Raw genomic sequence first — 15,980 nt, 5'->3', positions numbered from 1 at the left:
CCCTGTGGAAAGAATGTAGTCAAGTCTTTTTTTGTTTCCTGATAGGTAAAAATTACTGCTAATTACAGCTTGGAGCTTGTGTCTTTCACAGCAGCCCTTCATATAATTGCTGATTCTTAGTACTAAGCCAGCCACATGCTGTGTTGTTAGGTTGTGGCTCTCCCCACCAGCCCCTTTCCACCCTCTCCCCTCAAAAAAAACATAGCCAAACAATCCAAACAGAACCCAATTAAAAGCTCCAACAAAGCAAAACAAAACAAACAGAAAAAAACCCCAACAAAAACAACAACAAAAGCAACAAAAAAATTTAAAAACCAACCAAACAAACAAAAAACCCAAACACACCTAGCCACAAAAAACCTACAACAGTAAACTCCTGCTTATGCTAGCTGAAAACAGAGCTTTAGGTCTGTTGCCAACACAGTGTTTTTGAAAGTGTCTCTAAGGAGGTGGCTCCCTTACAGGTTAAGTGAAGCCGTGCTCTTTCTAAGTGGTGTGAACTGGCATTTTCCTTGTAAAAGAGACTCTTTGTGTGAATGGACTGAGGGTATGGGCTTCTTTTTTTTTTTTAACAGCTCTCCCTTAGCCTGTGACATCACAGTACTGTAACGAGCTGGGGAAGGAATTTGACTTAACAAGCCAAAAAAAGCGAAGGCCTTTTTGGAAAACAGCATTTTCAGGGTTTGCTTCAGAGTTTACAGAAATGGAGAGAAAGCTAAGATTTCTGACCTGACGCGTGTTATCTATCACATTTAGTCTTTATCATTCTGTATTGGGAGGAGTATTTAAAACACCATTTTTCCAGATGATATTTGTGGAATTCTTTGCTCTGTAGCTGGTTTGTTCATTGTGAGCAGTAGTGAAATTTACAGCTTTCTACTAGGTGTAATACAGGAGGATATTGATCCTAAGGAGAAAAGATAATTTTTTATATCCTGTGCACATATTAACTAGGAGAAGCACCCAGCACATTCAGTGTCTATATTCTTCAGACAGCACTTGCAAAGTCTTCTGGCTGAGTTTTTAGTTGCTCTGACGGGGTATGTTTCCCACTAGTTATCCTTCTTGTGTGTTATCCTTCTTGACACTGTAAAGCAAATTTCGGTTCATAGAGAGGCTTTCGAGGTGTCTGTTCAGCGTCATCTTTTAGTTGTTTAACACTGAAGGAAATTAGGCATGGTACTGTGAGCAGTCACATTTAGCAGCAACAGCATTCCTGCGTTTTATGGCATTTGACGCACGCTGTGACACTTAGTTGATACCTCTGTGCATACACCAGGATAGCATATTCTTTAACTCCTGAGAAATGGGGAAGGGTATTTTAGGGGAAAGTATCTGGAAGCCAAGGTGACTTGCTCTTTCCTTCTAGCCTGTGCTTTGGCTTTTATGTACGCAGACTCCATAGCTGAAGTCTCATGCAGTCAGATCAAATACTGAAAACCAAGCTATTGCTTGTGTGATGTGCTAGTAAACAATACTCTCTTGAGAAGGCCTGGTCTTTCCCCCTTTCTAAAGCAATTTGATCTGGAATGTGTCGAACTTCTGTTTCTACAGAAATGTGAGGTGCTGCTTGCTGTTAAATGCTGAGCCTTTTTATGACTGTTTAAAATTGCTCCAAGCAAGCATTTCCTATCAAATAGCAAATTGTCTGAGAAATGCAGCAACTCTTAATATTACAGCTTAGTGGGCTTTAGTGATCTTGCCAACAGTAAATGAATTAACCACTGTTTATTTCCATTTTCTGTAATTAGGTAAAAAAGAACTCACAACTGAGGGACTGGGCAATCTGAAGGAGTTTTAAAGAAGAGGAGTCTATGAGCTGAAATAGCCAGTTTAGTTAATACCATTTTCCTCCACCATTATCTTAATTCTCCACGTGCCGAAAGAGCAAGTGATGAATGCCTTAATCAAATCATATCCTAATGTAATCCAGATGTGCTGTAGGTCATTTTAATCAGTGCCTTTTCAGCAGGAAGAGAAGGAATAGTGAGTTTTTGCCTGGAAGAGGGGAGGGGAGCAGGGGCAGAGGGACAGGAAGTGGTAGTTGCTGAAAGGAGATGTCCCAGGGATTTCTCTACTACCTTTTTCCCAAATAAGGAATTTTCAATAAAATCCTAAGCAAGTCTCACTTTTAATGAAATACTCTCCTGCAGGAGATAGTGAGATGACGGAAATGCATAGTTTTTGTTATGAGCAAAGCATAGATGAAGTTGCTAACTGTTCACAACCCCAAACTCACATGGTACGTCATATTTATAGCCTAGGAACAGCAATGGCATGTGGAGAATTTAGCAACATCCTCCTTCTTGCAGACTGTACACATTTGGCCTCTCACCAGCAAAACTATTTTGTAGACTCTGTAGTCTCACCTTCTGTTAAATATTACTTATTTGCTGGATATTTCTTGAAATGGTATGTCAAAAGTCCACTGAAATGGTGTGTCAAAGTCCAACATCCTGTCTACATTGGATTCATCATTCAATGATAGCGAGTTTAATTTTGTGGGTATGTGTCTTTGAAGGGGGATTTTTCTACGTAGACAGTCCAGAAAATTAAATTACATGCATGCCCTTACAGGAAGAACCCTGTGAATTCACTCCCACTAGAGTTACAAGGTTTTGGCTCTTCAGCTAAAATCTCCAAATACTGTTGTCTCCATGGTATGTTTCTGGAAAAAGGGACTGGGAGTGAAACCATTTTACGTGACTCAGGCAGGAGAGGTGATGTGCCAGGCTCTTGTTGGAAGTGGCTTCTCTTCCCACGTGGGTGCATAACACAGCTAATGGCAGAGACTTCAGTTATATGCTTGGACCACCATCATATTTCCCCCCTCTTCACTTACATAAAGTGATTTTTGAGCTAGCACTAGGCTAGGTATTCTCAAGTACTTTCAGTTTTCTTTTTATAATGTTCCAGTCATGAGCTTTTGCCTGAGTCTGGAGGTAGCAGCCTAAAATACATTTTGGGTAGAGCTAATTCTAAATAGGGATCTTTTTAAGCCACTACATGCTCTCTCTTAATAGAGTTTTAGAGGTCTCTAGCTTTCAAATAACTCCATTTCCTTGAAAAACTGGGAAAACAGCAATTTGTAGAGCTGGCTGGTTGAGCCCTCGGACTGTAACCTTCCCAAGGCTCACTGCTTGCAGTGAATAAACATCGTCCTGTTCTTAGTGCTCCTGGCAGAGCAGGCTACCTCTGGGTGAGACACACTGCACTGTGCACGGTTACGTAGGCATACCTTCATTAAAGGAGATTTTGTTGTGATGGGTCTTAATCTAATGGATGAGAGCAGCTGTAACAAGTCTTACTGATAAAGACAAAACATCAACAATAATTCTTAACCTTCTTCTGCTGTCAAAGAAACAGATGTTTGGCCTTACATTTCTGAGCATAATTTGTTCCTTTAGCCCAATAAAACCTCTCTGGCAGTACTCCTGTCAAACTCCAATAGGTATTGAACAGCCATGCCTTTCAGAAGTGCAGCAAGTATTAATTAGGCTTTAGAAAATCGTTAAAAGCAGCATGATCTCCAACAGTTAACATTTGTGAAACAGAGAATTGAAAGTGAAAAATCTTAGTCTTCATTCGCAAAGGTTTGTAGGTGGTTGCTTCAGCTGAAGCATTCAATTCCTACTCTATTGCCCTTGAAAGTAAGTGAGAAAGAAAGAACTCCAGCACAGAGATCGTGTATCTTTTCTCAGAAAAAGCAGTTTAGGCTGCCATTTATGAAAGATTTATCGTATTGTACCAGCTGCTGAAAGACTGTGTATCCTCAGAAGACTTTAATACTAATACATCTCAGAAAGCCTATTTGTTTAAGGCAGGTTTATCTCTGTTCCTCACATTTATTAAAGCAGGTTTTCCTAGCAACCATAAGATCTGCTCAGAGAGCAAGTGAACTGCATAGCCTTTTGTCTTCATTTACTGCCTTCCTCCTGCCCCTGCCTAACCCAGATTCCTTCCTCAGGAGGTCCCTTTCTCATGCACCAAAATGATTAACATGCCAGTATTTTTCTGGAGATCGCTCATTTACATAGGAGAGTTATAGATCCATTCTTTAGACAGAACAGGAACCCTGTGCCCCCAATGAAAAGACTAAGGAATTTTCCCCTTGTCTGTATTCTTTTTCGTGCAAGCGCCCGTAAAGGTCACTCTTTCCTTGTGCTGACATTATCTAGATGGGTTAGAGAGTATTAAGAGCAAGGCTTAGTTTAGCGTCCTTTCCCCTCCCCACTGGGATTAGATCATGGTTTATCAGAGCAATTGTTCCATCCTCGACATGTGCAGGGCAGATTTCGACTGCAGCATTTTGTGAAACTGATTTTTCATGCGTACATTCAGAAGTCATGTTCTGCTCAACTCAGTATCTGTATTACGCACTCTGTTAAGCTGAACATTTTTCTGTCCTTATTCAGCTGGGATTTCTCCTCTTTCATTTAACATCAAACCAGGGGCTGAGTGTGAGAGAGTGCTACTAACAGCAGAGCCATTCGCTCAGCTCCACCAGCACCAGCTGAGGGGGAGCCTACCCAAGTGGACTCTGTAAATGCAATAATACAGGACCTCATTTGTAACCTTCAGTTGTAAAGAAGAAATTCTCCTTCTGTTCCTTAAGGACTGTATCATGCATTGAATTCCCTGCCAGGTAGTGGACAGTTTTCTAATTGTGTACTGTTCCCCTTATGTGTTAGTTGGATGGGATGCTCTCTATTTCTCCCCCAAACCCTTGCACTTCCTTAGGCAGCATTGGAGGCTGCTTCACGAGATCAAATTTACCATTTTAAGTGACTTAGCACCACAACCTCTTTAAATCAAGTATCCCAGCTGTTGGAATTCAATCTTGTTTCAGCAAAAGGAGATTTCAGAGACAAGCCATGGAAAAATAAACCTTACAAAAAATCTGTAACATAGTTAAAAAGTACTAACCATCTGTGGTGGTGCTCTTGATTAACACTCTAACATGGTTTTTATTGACCTTAAGTCCAGTGCTGTCCCTCAGCAGCACTGGTTTGTTTCCCATGCCTGCACATGGGTTGTACTTTTCTTTCTGTCCTAGGGAACTGAGTGAAGCAACATGAGAAATAATAATACTTAGTGGTGCATTTTAATTTGAGGTAGAAATAATTTTGCAAGTGAAAGGAGCATCAGAAGTGGGATTTGAACTGATGAGAGTGATGATAAAAACACATTTTTCTGGATGAAATGCGTTCTTATGCACGCATTTACTGCTCTAATTCAGTTGCACTTTCAGGCTGACCTACATTACAAGAAGCTAACAGTGCAGAGAACAGGAGAATGGCCTTTTGAATTCAGATTCTGGTACCTCAAATCATCACCAGTTTACTGATCTCTTGGGTTCTTCAAGCTCCTGTTTCTTCTTATGTGCAACTGATAGAAAACGGGGTGTGAGTGTGGAGTGTGGCAGCACCAAACAGTGCTGCACTTTCTGAATGAGAGTTTAATCACAGCTTCCTGTAATTTCAGATTTGCATCTTGATTATGTAAAACTGATCAGAGGTTTCATAGCAAAGCTAAACAGCCCCACACAGAGTAGTATCTGTGTCTACACCACTTGTATGTTGCTTTCCCTACTACCAGCTGTGTAACCATCATACTCGAATAAACTCTGCATTCTTTCTTCTTTATCAGAGGTGGTATTTCTTTTCACTCAGCAGCTAGCAGTGTTTTGTCCCTAAATATTAGTTTTTGTATATATCCCTTTTTCCATACAGGTGCTTTGTGCAGTTACAGTTCTTTGCAGGAATTAAAATGTTTTGTAAAAAGAAGTTAGTGTTTTATTATTGCTTTTTTACAACAGCTGCACTGGCATTCAAGAAGGAAGATTTATTTTCTTGCTGCTGTAGCAGTAGTTGAAATCTGGTTATTAGGGTTGCAAATTCTTCATGGAGGGACCAGACCTGTGTTTTTAGGAAGCAAGAGAAAATAACTGGCATACAAGAACAGGTGGTTTCCTACCTGTAGAAAACCTCTTCGATTTATGTATCCTGGAATTAGTAGGAAATAGTAAGGTTTATTACAACTTTGGATCCTGACTTACCCAGGAAAAACTTCACCTATTTGTTATTGAGGGCGTAAAAAATGCTGGAGCTACAGAGGCACATACGGAAAAATACAGTGTCAATTGATTGTGTCTTCATCATTAAAATATCCTGTCAGACAGTATATGTTTATCATTAAAGTATTCATAGTTCTTGTGCCATTTGTATCCCTCTTTAATTTTTTACAGCAGCAAAAGAAGATTGGAGTTTGATTTGATAAAAGAGCTTTCTAGTGTATCACAGGGGGAAGCTGAAGCCTGTGGCTCAGATGGAATGAAAAAAATATTGAAAAGCCTTTCACGTGTTTTCTGAAAGAATGCAATCACAACTTCTTTGCTAAAACAGATGAAAAAAGGAAATAGGAAAACCACATAAAAAGTGTCACACAGCAAGCTCTCCAAGTAAGCACTTTTTTTGGCACTGTATCCCCACATCTCTTATTACTGTCTGTATTCCAAAAGAGCCCCTCACTGATTCTTAGGGGAGGTAGTATGAAGTTGCAATTTTTTTTTTTTTTTTAGAACCACTCTTGTGATTTCTGAAGTGTTTAGGAGACAAACCAGCATTTCATAAAGAAAATATTGTACTGTCTGGCTCCCTCAGAAAAGTCACAGAGGAGCGTAGAGAGCTGCTTGAGGAGAATGTCATCATGACATTTAGCACTAACACATTTTAGTAACCAGATGTTTTTTCAGTCTTTGTGTTGAAGACACTGTATAATGTACTGTGGGAGGAACAGGCCAGGTTTTGCTTTTTGTGTGCAAGTAGCATTGTGAACGGAATTACTCAAGGTAGTGTCAGCATGTGCCTGACATGTCTAAAATTCAAAATTTGGTAACAGAATTTGAGGATTTTTTTTTTTTCTGAAACTTGAATTTTATTTCTTTGAGTGGAAAGTTGTAAATTTTTTGGACAACACTTCCCTTAGCAGTTTAAAAACTTTTAGATATCGGTATAAAATACTTTATGGAAAGGAGAGGCCCTTTCACACAGGAGCGAGAAGACAATAATTTGGGTTTGGATTTTGGGGGTTTTTGTGTTTTGGTTTGGGTTTTTTAATGAAAATGTATGGTTTCTGTAGGTGATGTGGGTAGAAACCCTTTCTTTCCTTGAGTTCCATGTCATCGTCTTCACCCCTCTTCCCCCATCCCATTTCTAGGATGTTTCTGAACTTTTTTTCACAGCTACTGCTTTCTCTTAGCTCACCCAAATAGGAAGTTTCCATAACACAAATGTTTGGCCCATTTCTTCAGACTGCTTTGTGCAAAGGCTCTCACTGGCACATTCTTGTCCCTCCAGTGTCAACCAGGGACAATCACATTTTTGGAGGTGTATGGGGTGGCAGCCACCCCATGAGGTCCTGCTAAGGGAGGAAGGGAATGCAGGAGCTGTTGGGAGACAGGAGCTGCTGCAGTGGTTTGGGCTGTCATTCCCGCCTGGCATGGGGTGGGATGGTGGCACCTGTCCCAGCACCTGTTGTGTGGTAGGGAACATGAGCTGTGAGGGATGGGTGCTATCACCATTTACAACTGTAGCTTTTCTGGTTCATTAAGAACTGCAACACTTCATGTCCCTATCATCCTTATAAAGAAAATGAGTTCTGCAAAGGCTTACTGTCACTAGCAAGCCTGGAGCAATACCTGTGCTGGCTAGGAGTTTTGTCTCTGGACAGGGTAGGTGTCTGGAAGCACAAAGGTTCAGCTGACTTCTGTGTCTTTGTGGTGTTTGGGATTGGCTCAACCTGTTACAAAGGTGGCGGCTGTGTTCTTCAAAAGGGTGAGGTGAATGAAAGCAGCTGCCCTCTTGAAGATTTGCCAGGATCAACCTCCTAACAAATCCATCATTTGCTTCCTTCTTATTTGGAAATAAGACATCAGAGAGGCAGGCCAAGACAGTAGGAGAAGAGGGAGAGGATGACTGACATCAGCAAGGAGGTATGGATTAGCCACTCAACCACCTGTAAATGAGGTTTTACTACTAAAACTTCTTGATGTATGGAGGGCCCAATAGTCAGATCCAAGAGAAGAGTGGAAAGGGTTGAAAAAAACGCTGGTTCAGTGGGAGGAGAAGCAATTAAAGTACAGGACATCTCCAAAAGAATATGAAAACCAAAGAAATGGAAGGTTGACAATGCTACCGAGGCCAGGAGACCAACAGCATCAGAAGCTGTATTGAAACGTGGCTGGAGTTGTTGTAGAAGCCCACAATGAGAAAACTTTTGGGTTTTCTTAAACCATGAAACTTCTTAGTAGTTCAGTACTTTCCCTTCCCACCACTGCCACTGATGCTTCAGAAGAATGTTGATCTAGCTCAGAAGGATTGCCTCCCACTTGTTTCCGTAGGCATTTTGTGCTGCATCAAACAAAGGAGGGCACTGGCAGCACGTTTGCTGGGTCTTACTAGTAGCACACCCACAATTTTTTTCCTTCTAAAAGAGCTGATTGCCCAAACACTTACACTTTTGTAGATGAACAATTCAGCCAAAGAGAAAATATGCTAATAATTTTCTAAGCTGCTAATAACTGTAGTTTACTAAAGTGCAGCAGCATTGTAGAAGTGACACTGATTGCCCTGTTGCATCTTGACTTAGACAGAAATGAATGCACATTCAGAGATTGTGTAAATGTAACAGCAACTTCTGGAAAATCTGTGTCTAGATGAGCAGTTTAAGAGCATCACTGTGAATGCCGTATTGCTGACTACAATTAGGTTTCAATGCAGCCCTTTTCCCATTCACAGGTCTTTGTAATGGTGCAGGCTTTGAAAAGCCTCCTCCCTGTAGGCAGCAAATACAAAGCTGCTGGCACAGACTTATCACCAAAGAGCAAAAGCAGCCCCCTGGAAAGCTCGCCTCCTTCTGCCAAACAGCTGAGCAGGGGGTCTGTGTGTATCCCACTGCCCCCCTCCAAACAGCCTCCCACCTGTGGTGGCTCATCCCAACATGTGCCATTTTCCCACACCCAGTCAGTTATCCTGGGCAGGTGCTGTGGCCTGGATTGTATCAGAAAGCTTTGTTTTGTCATCTACTTCTGTCCTTAGTTATCTCAGTTCTCTTCTTCAAGTAATTCATCAGTAGATTGATTTCTGCTCCTCACAGTAGTGTCTGGAACATACTCTTTGTTGCCATGACCTCACAAAGTTGTCCCCAGATTCTCACAGAATGTTTTGAGGAAAGAAAAGGGGTGGTTCTTTTAAAACATTTTTTTTTTCCTCTGCTAGCAAGCCTCACTGGCTTCTCTGCCATGCTGGGAGTCCTTCTTCATGTTCAATTACTACTCCCTAGCACAGAAAGTCTCCTCCAACAAGAGGCAATGTTTCCTCATAGGTTTTACTGCTTAATTGTCTGTTTTGCTACATAATTACATGTGCCACACTAATTGCATAGACACATGCACTTCCAGAATTACATGCTGTAACAAATGTATGCCCTGATTAGACTGTTAAGTGCATGTGCCTTAATTGTGAGCTGTGGGTTGCAGCTATGGTGAGAGGATGGGCTCTTACTTGCTAAGATTTAGGCAAAACACTGCACCTGTGGTTCTGTTACTGAACTTGAATATCCAAATACAATGTGAACTGGAGTGGTTCACACATTAGAGAAGTGGTGGAAATAGACATGCTTTAGTGACTGCGGTCTCTGGGACAATCAGGTGTATTCCCAGCTCCATGGTGTGCAGGTACGAGAAGTACAGGAACAGGGGGCCCTTCAGCTGTTTCAGTGGCAGGAGAACGCGTCTTCATTAACTGATTTTCTGTGTCCGTTCAAGATACGCTCTTACGGTTACGGAGGACACGTGGTTAGCTACCAATGTCACTGGTGGCTTTGATCTGTCTGATTAGAAGCAAATATTAGCAGGAGCATAATTGCATACCCATGGTTTGTGTTCAAGGGGACAGCTATCAGTCCTGCACTTTGCACAGACTGCTCTAGGTGCCTGCATATTCCTTTTTGCACCAGCAAGTCAAGCAGAGAAGATGTTACCCCAAGTATCAAAAAGGTATTGCAGTCTTAAATCCTATCACCTGAGTACCTATTGTGTACATAGAGCTCTGCCAGCAAATCAAGAGCAGTTCTTGCCCTTTCAGGTTAAAAGAAACCTTTATCTATGATACTTTAATTCCATCTGTGTCTACTTGAAAAAGTAAGCACTTTTTATACTCACTCTGTGTGCACAACATCTGACTTCTTGAATATATCATTAACAGTACGGAAGAAGAAACTGGCCACATTTAGATATGTAAATGATGAAAAATACAATATACTTTAAGAAAAGAACTGCTAGAAACTTCAGCCAGAGTATTCCTTAGTTCAGCAGAAAGTGAAGAAATGAAGAGAGTAAAACCAGTGAAGTTTGTCAAGTAAAATATATAGACAAAAGCAGGTTGTTTGTTTTTAAACATTTTTTTCCAATGTTTGAGCACAATTAAGAACAAAATATCTAATGGCTGAAGCCAGCATTGTCCTCAATTGTGTACAACTACATAATTGGACAAAAAGCTCTTCAGAGTGTTTTTAGAAAGAGCTCTTCTGGGTGACTGGCTGTAATTTTTTAAGGTGTGTCAAATGCACTTGCCTATGTAAATCCAGCAGCAATGTGATTGTTCAGGTCACCAGTAAGTGCCATTGTGCTCCTTGTTGATCATCTGCTGCTGCTGTGTATATTAATAGCATGCTGGATAAGGGACAGCCAGACGGGGGTGAACACCAGACAATGGTGCTCTTGTTGGTAGCCACTGAGTTCACGGGGTCTGATCATTGCCATTTGCTTTCAAACTCCATGCCTTATAGAAACACATAAGGAAAGCAAGAGAGAGACTTCAGATACCACCTTTCTGTTTTAAAAGGCGAGTCAAAGTGAATAAGGTATCACTTTTGGTTTTCATGATTTAGGAAGTCAGCAAGAGTTAGCCAGTGCTTTTTGAAGAACCATGTTTAAAATGTTCTCATTGTTTTTGGCGTTTTGGATTGGTTTTGCCTTTTAGCAGTATAGAATTACTGAGAAGGTAATTGATGTGTTACCAACTTAATCAGAAGTTCCTTCAGACTTTACTCACAGGAAGTTCACTAGGCTGCTTCACCAGTAAAATCTGCCTGTATATGAGCATAAATAGTATTTCTTTCAGTAACCTCCTTGTGACCAGAGGTAACACATCAGGGAGAAACATGAATCCAGTCCACCTGCACTACAGATCAAAGAAGTGGGAGGGAGGAGACCATGACTGCCGTCCCTGTCATGCTCCCTGTGTTGTTCTTCATGCTGTGGGAGTTGCAGGTGTATCCCAAGTGCAGGTGTGTGTGGGTTTCCATGTGAGATGGAAAAAGACCCCCTGTCTTTAGAGCACTATGTAATTCTACTCCGTGTTTGATGACCAGGATTGAGCCACTGAGAATTGAACATTCCCTTCCGTTGCCACATCCTTTTTCCTAACTTGGTGTGAATCACCAACTCTTTCTGCACATTAGCATCTGTTTCTGCAAAGCACAGGCGGTAATACTTTTCATCTGTAGAAGCAGAGATTTCCTTTAGGTGTGGAAAGCATTTTTAGAGTACCAAGATGATAGTTGTTGTATACTGCATGTGCAAATCTTTGAAGAATCTAAACTGCCAAGTTACTGTTAACTTAGAAATTCAAATCTTAGTCCTAGTCACAGACCAAGACACAGGCATGAAATGGTGACAAAGTGAGGATGGTAAGTGAATGGGATATTCTTAAATGAAAGTTTGTTGTTGTTTTGGTACCTTTTCCAGCATATGGTAAGGTAACTTCCTGTTTTTTATGTTAATGGCTTGCCTTGCTTTCCCATGTTCTGGGGGAATGCTTTAATCTCAAGTTTAAGAAGCGCTAGGATTTGTTTTCCAGATGGTGCTTGCTCTGCAAAAAATTAAGTGTTCTTTTTTTAAGACTTCATCATAATTTTGCTCTTTTATTTTAGAAATCTTCCAGAATCCCTGAGGATGACATCAGGTTAAGAAAAAACAGAGACCAAAACTGTGCCAATTTCTTGGAGCCAGCTACTGTGCTTGCTACAAAGGAAGAGAAAATGGAAATTGAAGTTCCAGTTTCTGAACACAAAAGCATCACCACAGTGGCTTCACCACATCCCATAGACAATCCAACCCACTTCTTTTCCCCTGCTTCCAGCCGAAATGGACTTAGGGACAGGCATGAATCCCTGGACAGTGAAGTTGCTAAAGAGATCAGATACCTAGATGAAGTGCTGGAGGCAAATTGCTGTGATTCTGCTGCAGACAGTACATTTAATGGAACATCCTCCCCTGAACCAAGTGCAGTCTCCATTATGGATGGCTCAGGAGCATCTGCTAATGTCAATAAAGAGTCAGTATCCAGTGGAAGGGAAGAAAATGTAGCAGACAAGCAGCCATCCTTGGAAGTTGAGCCATGTGAAGCTAGTATAACAGATGAGAACCTGAAATCTAATGGCCATTCCTTGGGTGGACTGAAAGAAGACATTAGGGAGAGTCTGAAGGTGCCAGGAAGTCCCACTTCTTCAAATAGTTCTAGAAGATCCTCTAAGGATGGAGAAACAACTCTTACAACCCTTAAGAAAGAGGCAAAGTTTGAACTGCGAGCCTTTCACGAAGAGAAAAAGCCCTCAAAGCTCTTTGAAGATGAGGAAGAGAAGGAAAAATACAGAATCCGCAAAATGAGACCCTCGGAAGAAATGATGGAACTTGAAAAGGAAAGAAGGGAACTCATTAAAAGCCAGGCTGTCAAGAAAAACCCCAGCATTGCTGCCAAATGGTGGAACCCTCCTCAGGAGAAGCCTCTGGAGGATCAACTGGATGAAGAGCATCTGGAGTCTCACAAGAAGTACAAGGAGCGCAAGGAGAGGCAGCAGCAGCAGCAGCAAGGCACGACACCAACATCCCCCAAACAGGTCAGCTGCTCCTTTGTACCCCCAGAGCCAGTGAATATCAAGAAAGAAGATATTGTCACAGAGCAGATTGACTTCTTGGCTGCCAGGAAGCAGTTTCAGCTGATGGAGCATTCGGGTCCAACTCAGGGTCAGGCCCCACCAAGGCGATCAGGAACACCCAAAATGTTCTCCATCAAACCCTTCTATAAAAGCCTCAATTCTCCACAGGCGGACAGGCCAATGTCCTCTGTGACTAGACCCATTTCAGTGTGTGGGCAAACTGGACAGCTTGAGGGTAACAATGTCATGGTTGTCAAAACACAGAAAGTCTCCTGTAGCTCAGAAGATGACAAAAACGCTCAGACTGTCACGGCTGACATGGCAAGAGAGTTACCTTGCAGTGATAGTCCCAGAGCTGGACCAGCCTCAAAGCTGTGGGCAGAGGATGGAGAATTCATGAGTGCAAAGGCAGTCTTCACAATGGTGAAGGATGATGGACAGGGAATTCTAGACCACTTCCCAAAGTCAGGCAGCGCCTCTTCTCCTCCAGAGGAGCTTGACTCCGGTTTGGATGATTTGTCTGTCAGGTCTCAGGATACCACCGTCTTGGAGACCCTTTCCAATGACTTCAGCATGGATAATATAAGTGACAGTGGTGCCTCCAATGAGACCATGAGCGCCCTGCAGGAAAGTTCTCTAGCGGATTTCTCCTTGCCACAGACCCCACAGGCTGACACTCCAGCAGAATGCAGGGCTGAAGGCATCTCCAAGTCTTTCAGTGACCCAGGCTGTGATTCACCCTCCTCTGCCTTGGCAGACTCCATGCTGATGGACGACCAGCTGGAGTACCACGCTGGCCTGCTGGTTCAAAACGCCATCCAACAAGCCATAGCTGAGCAAGTGGATAAAGGAAACTGCAAGGAAGAAGAAATTCCAGAAGAGAAAGAGGTCTCAGCCAAAGAGCAGCCAGCTGGCACTGGGCCTGCTCCAGCCTCCAAGGAGCATCAGAACCCAATGTTTGAGCCACCGCAGGTGTCTTCACCAGTTCAAGAAAAAAGGGACACCATACCAAAGACTTCAAAAGAGGAAGACTCAGGACTCAGGGAAGGGAAGAATTTGCAGCAGTCACCCATGTACTCAGCCAGCCAGCCATTCCTTGTGGAGGAAAACAGGCATGAAGTCAGCTATTTCAGCAAGTATTCAGAGGCAGCTGAGCTTAGGAGCACCGCCTCCATCCTGGCCACACAGGAGCCTGAAGTGACCGTGGGCCCTTTCAAGTTACGGTCAAGGAAACAGCGGACTTTGTCGATGATAGAAGAAGAGATCAGAGCTGCCCAGGAACGAGAAGAGGAGTTGAAGAGGCAGCGGCAGGGTCTGCAAATGGCACCAAGCCCTGTTACAAAGAGCGCACCACCCATGCCCACCAGAACTGTGTCTTACAAAACTGCACCAGGTAAGAGCCCCAAGTGTCAGAGTGGAAGTGAAATGTGACTGAAGAGTCACATATGGTTTAGTTTTATGTCATTTTTAAATGAAAACATTGTTTTGCAGGGGGTGGGAGGGCAGATGAGTTCATCTGCCTGGAAACTGCATAAAACAGCTTAACTTTTTGTCTGTGAGCACACTCGCGGAAGGTTCTGATTTTTCACAAATGTAGTGCAGAGATCCTGATCATCCTTACTAAACCCTGTTCTGTATTTACACACTGCCACATTGTAGCGTGACATGTCCATCCTCAGTGCTGCTCAGACCACCCACTGAAACTTAGGATCATCTCAAGGAAGGACAGCAGCAGTTTTTACAGCTGTGGCTATTCGAAAGACAAACATACAAGGCATTTCTTAATAGGCTTCCTGTTCTCTTCTGATTAGGGAAGTGCAAAAGTAGTGGAGAAGTGCAGATTTTGGAGTTTTGATTTCTTTTTTTGTGTGCTTTGCTTTCTGTTTTCAGGTCTTGATCTTAATGAACTTTGTCTTGTAAAACGATAATGGTGTAAGTTGCCATGTATTTTAGCTGGTGTCATTTGCTACTGAATTAAACAGGCATCACAAGCAAAATGTTCAATAGATTCAGTGGAAGTCTTCTTGACTGATCAGTTTCTGGGTTCTTTTGGTGACATTCACAGCAGTTGCAGCATATCTCTCTCCCTCTTCCCCCTCTCAAGAAATTGAGTATCAAACACTGATGCCTTCTAAATATAATACAGAAAAAATAATTTTAAAAAACCCCAGAAACACATATTAGGCTTACTTCTGTATAGTGATTTTATGAGCATATACCTACATATGCTTTGCTAGTACTTACAGAGTTTATTAACAATGGTCATTGTGAAAAAGTATTCATTTTACCAAGAGTACTTAAATGCTGTCTTTATTCCCACTGGTGTAAATCTGAGCCAGTGGTAGTCATTTCCTTTTGAAAGTCATGGTAAGCTTGAATAAGATCTAGATTTAGCCCATTACTCAGTGTGATTGTGGACTTGAAATTTTATGGAGCACATAAATAGCGAATACTTAGTTTTGTTTTCTTCTATAAAGAGGATTATCTTAACGTGTGTTTTTTGGAAAAAAATGTAGCAAATATCAGTCATTTCTTTGAAGTGCTATTGTTATAACTTCTCTAGTACAGCATTTTTTCATAAGGATCCCCTCTAATCTTAAGTGTTCTGAGAAATGTCTGACAAGATGTGAGATACAGGGCACCACAGACGTCATTTAGGAGGACTTGTTGCGTAACGGTGTGCTCATGACTGCTTTCAGCATCATGTGTAGCTGAAAGTGCTCAAAATGGGGCAGATAATGATTGTATTTTACTCAGAAGTGATGTTGGATGGGCTGCTGACACTAATGCTTATTTTAACAGAGCTTCTGGGAGAACAGCGTACTTCTGCTTTCTCTACACAACAAGGCATTTACTTTGTGTCTGTAAAAATGTTTGTCATAAATTACATTCTAGAGAAAATTATAAACTTCTGTTTATAATGAATCACTCCAGACAGTTTCCTTTAAATGTCCAACTGCCATATGTTCAAGAAAGAAAAT

The 15,980-nt window shown here is 41.8% G+C and overlaps 1 protein-coding gene across 1 annotated transcript in view; it reads left to right on the top strand.

The window, feature by feature from the left end:
- The window catches only part of LOC309585120 (PALM2-AKAP2 fusion protein-like), a 96,044-nt gene that overhangs the window by 61,948 nt on the left and 18,116 nt on the right, over positions 1-15,980 (top strand). Inside the window, exon 2 of the mRNA XM_082301644.1 lies at positions 11,995-14,392. Within this exon, the coding sequence (XP_082157770.1) occupies positions 12,103-14,392 (2,290 nt within the window). The 5' untranslated portion in view covers positions 11,995-12,102. The remainder of the gene's footprint in view (positions 1-11,994; positions 14,393-15,980) is intronic.

Source organism: Coloeus monedula, assembly GCF_965178545.1.
Source record: "Coloeus monedula genome assembly, chromosome: Z".
Taxonomy (NCBI): Eukaryota; Metazoa; Chordata; class Aves; order Passeriformes; family Corvidae; genus Coloeus; species Coloeus monedula.
Note: the sequence above shows the minus strand (reverse complement) of the source record. Positions and strands in the feature narration are given on the sequence as shown.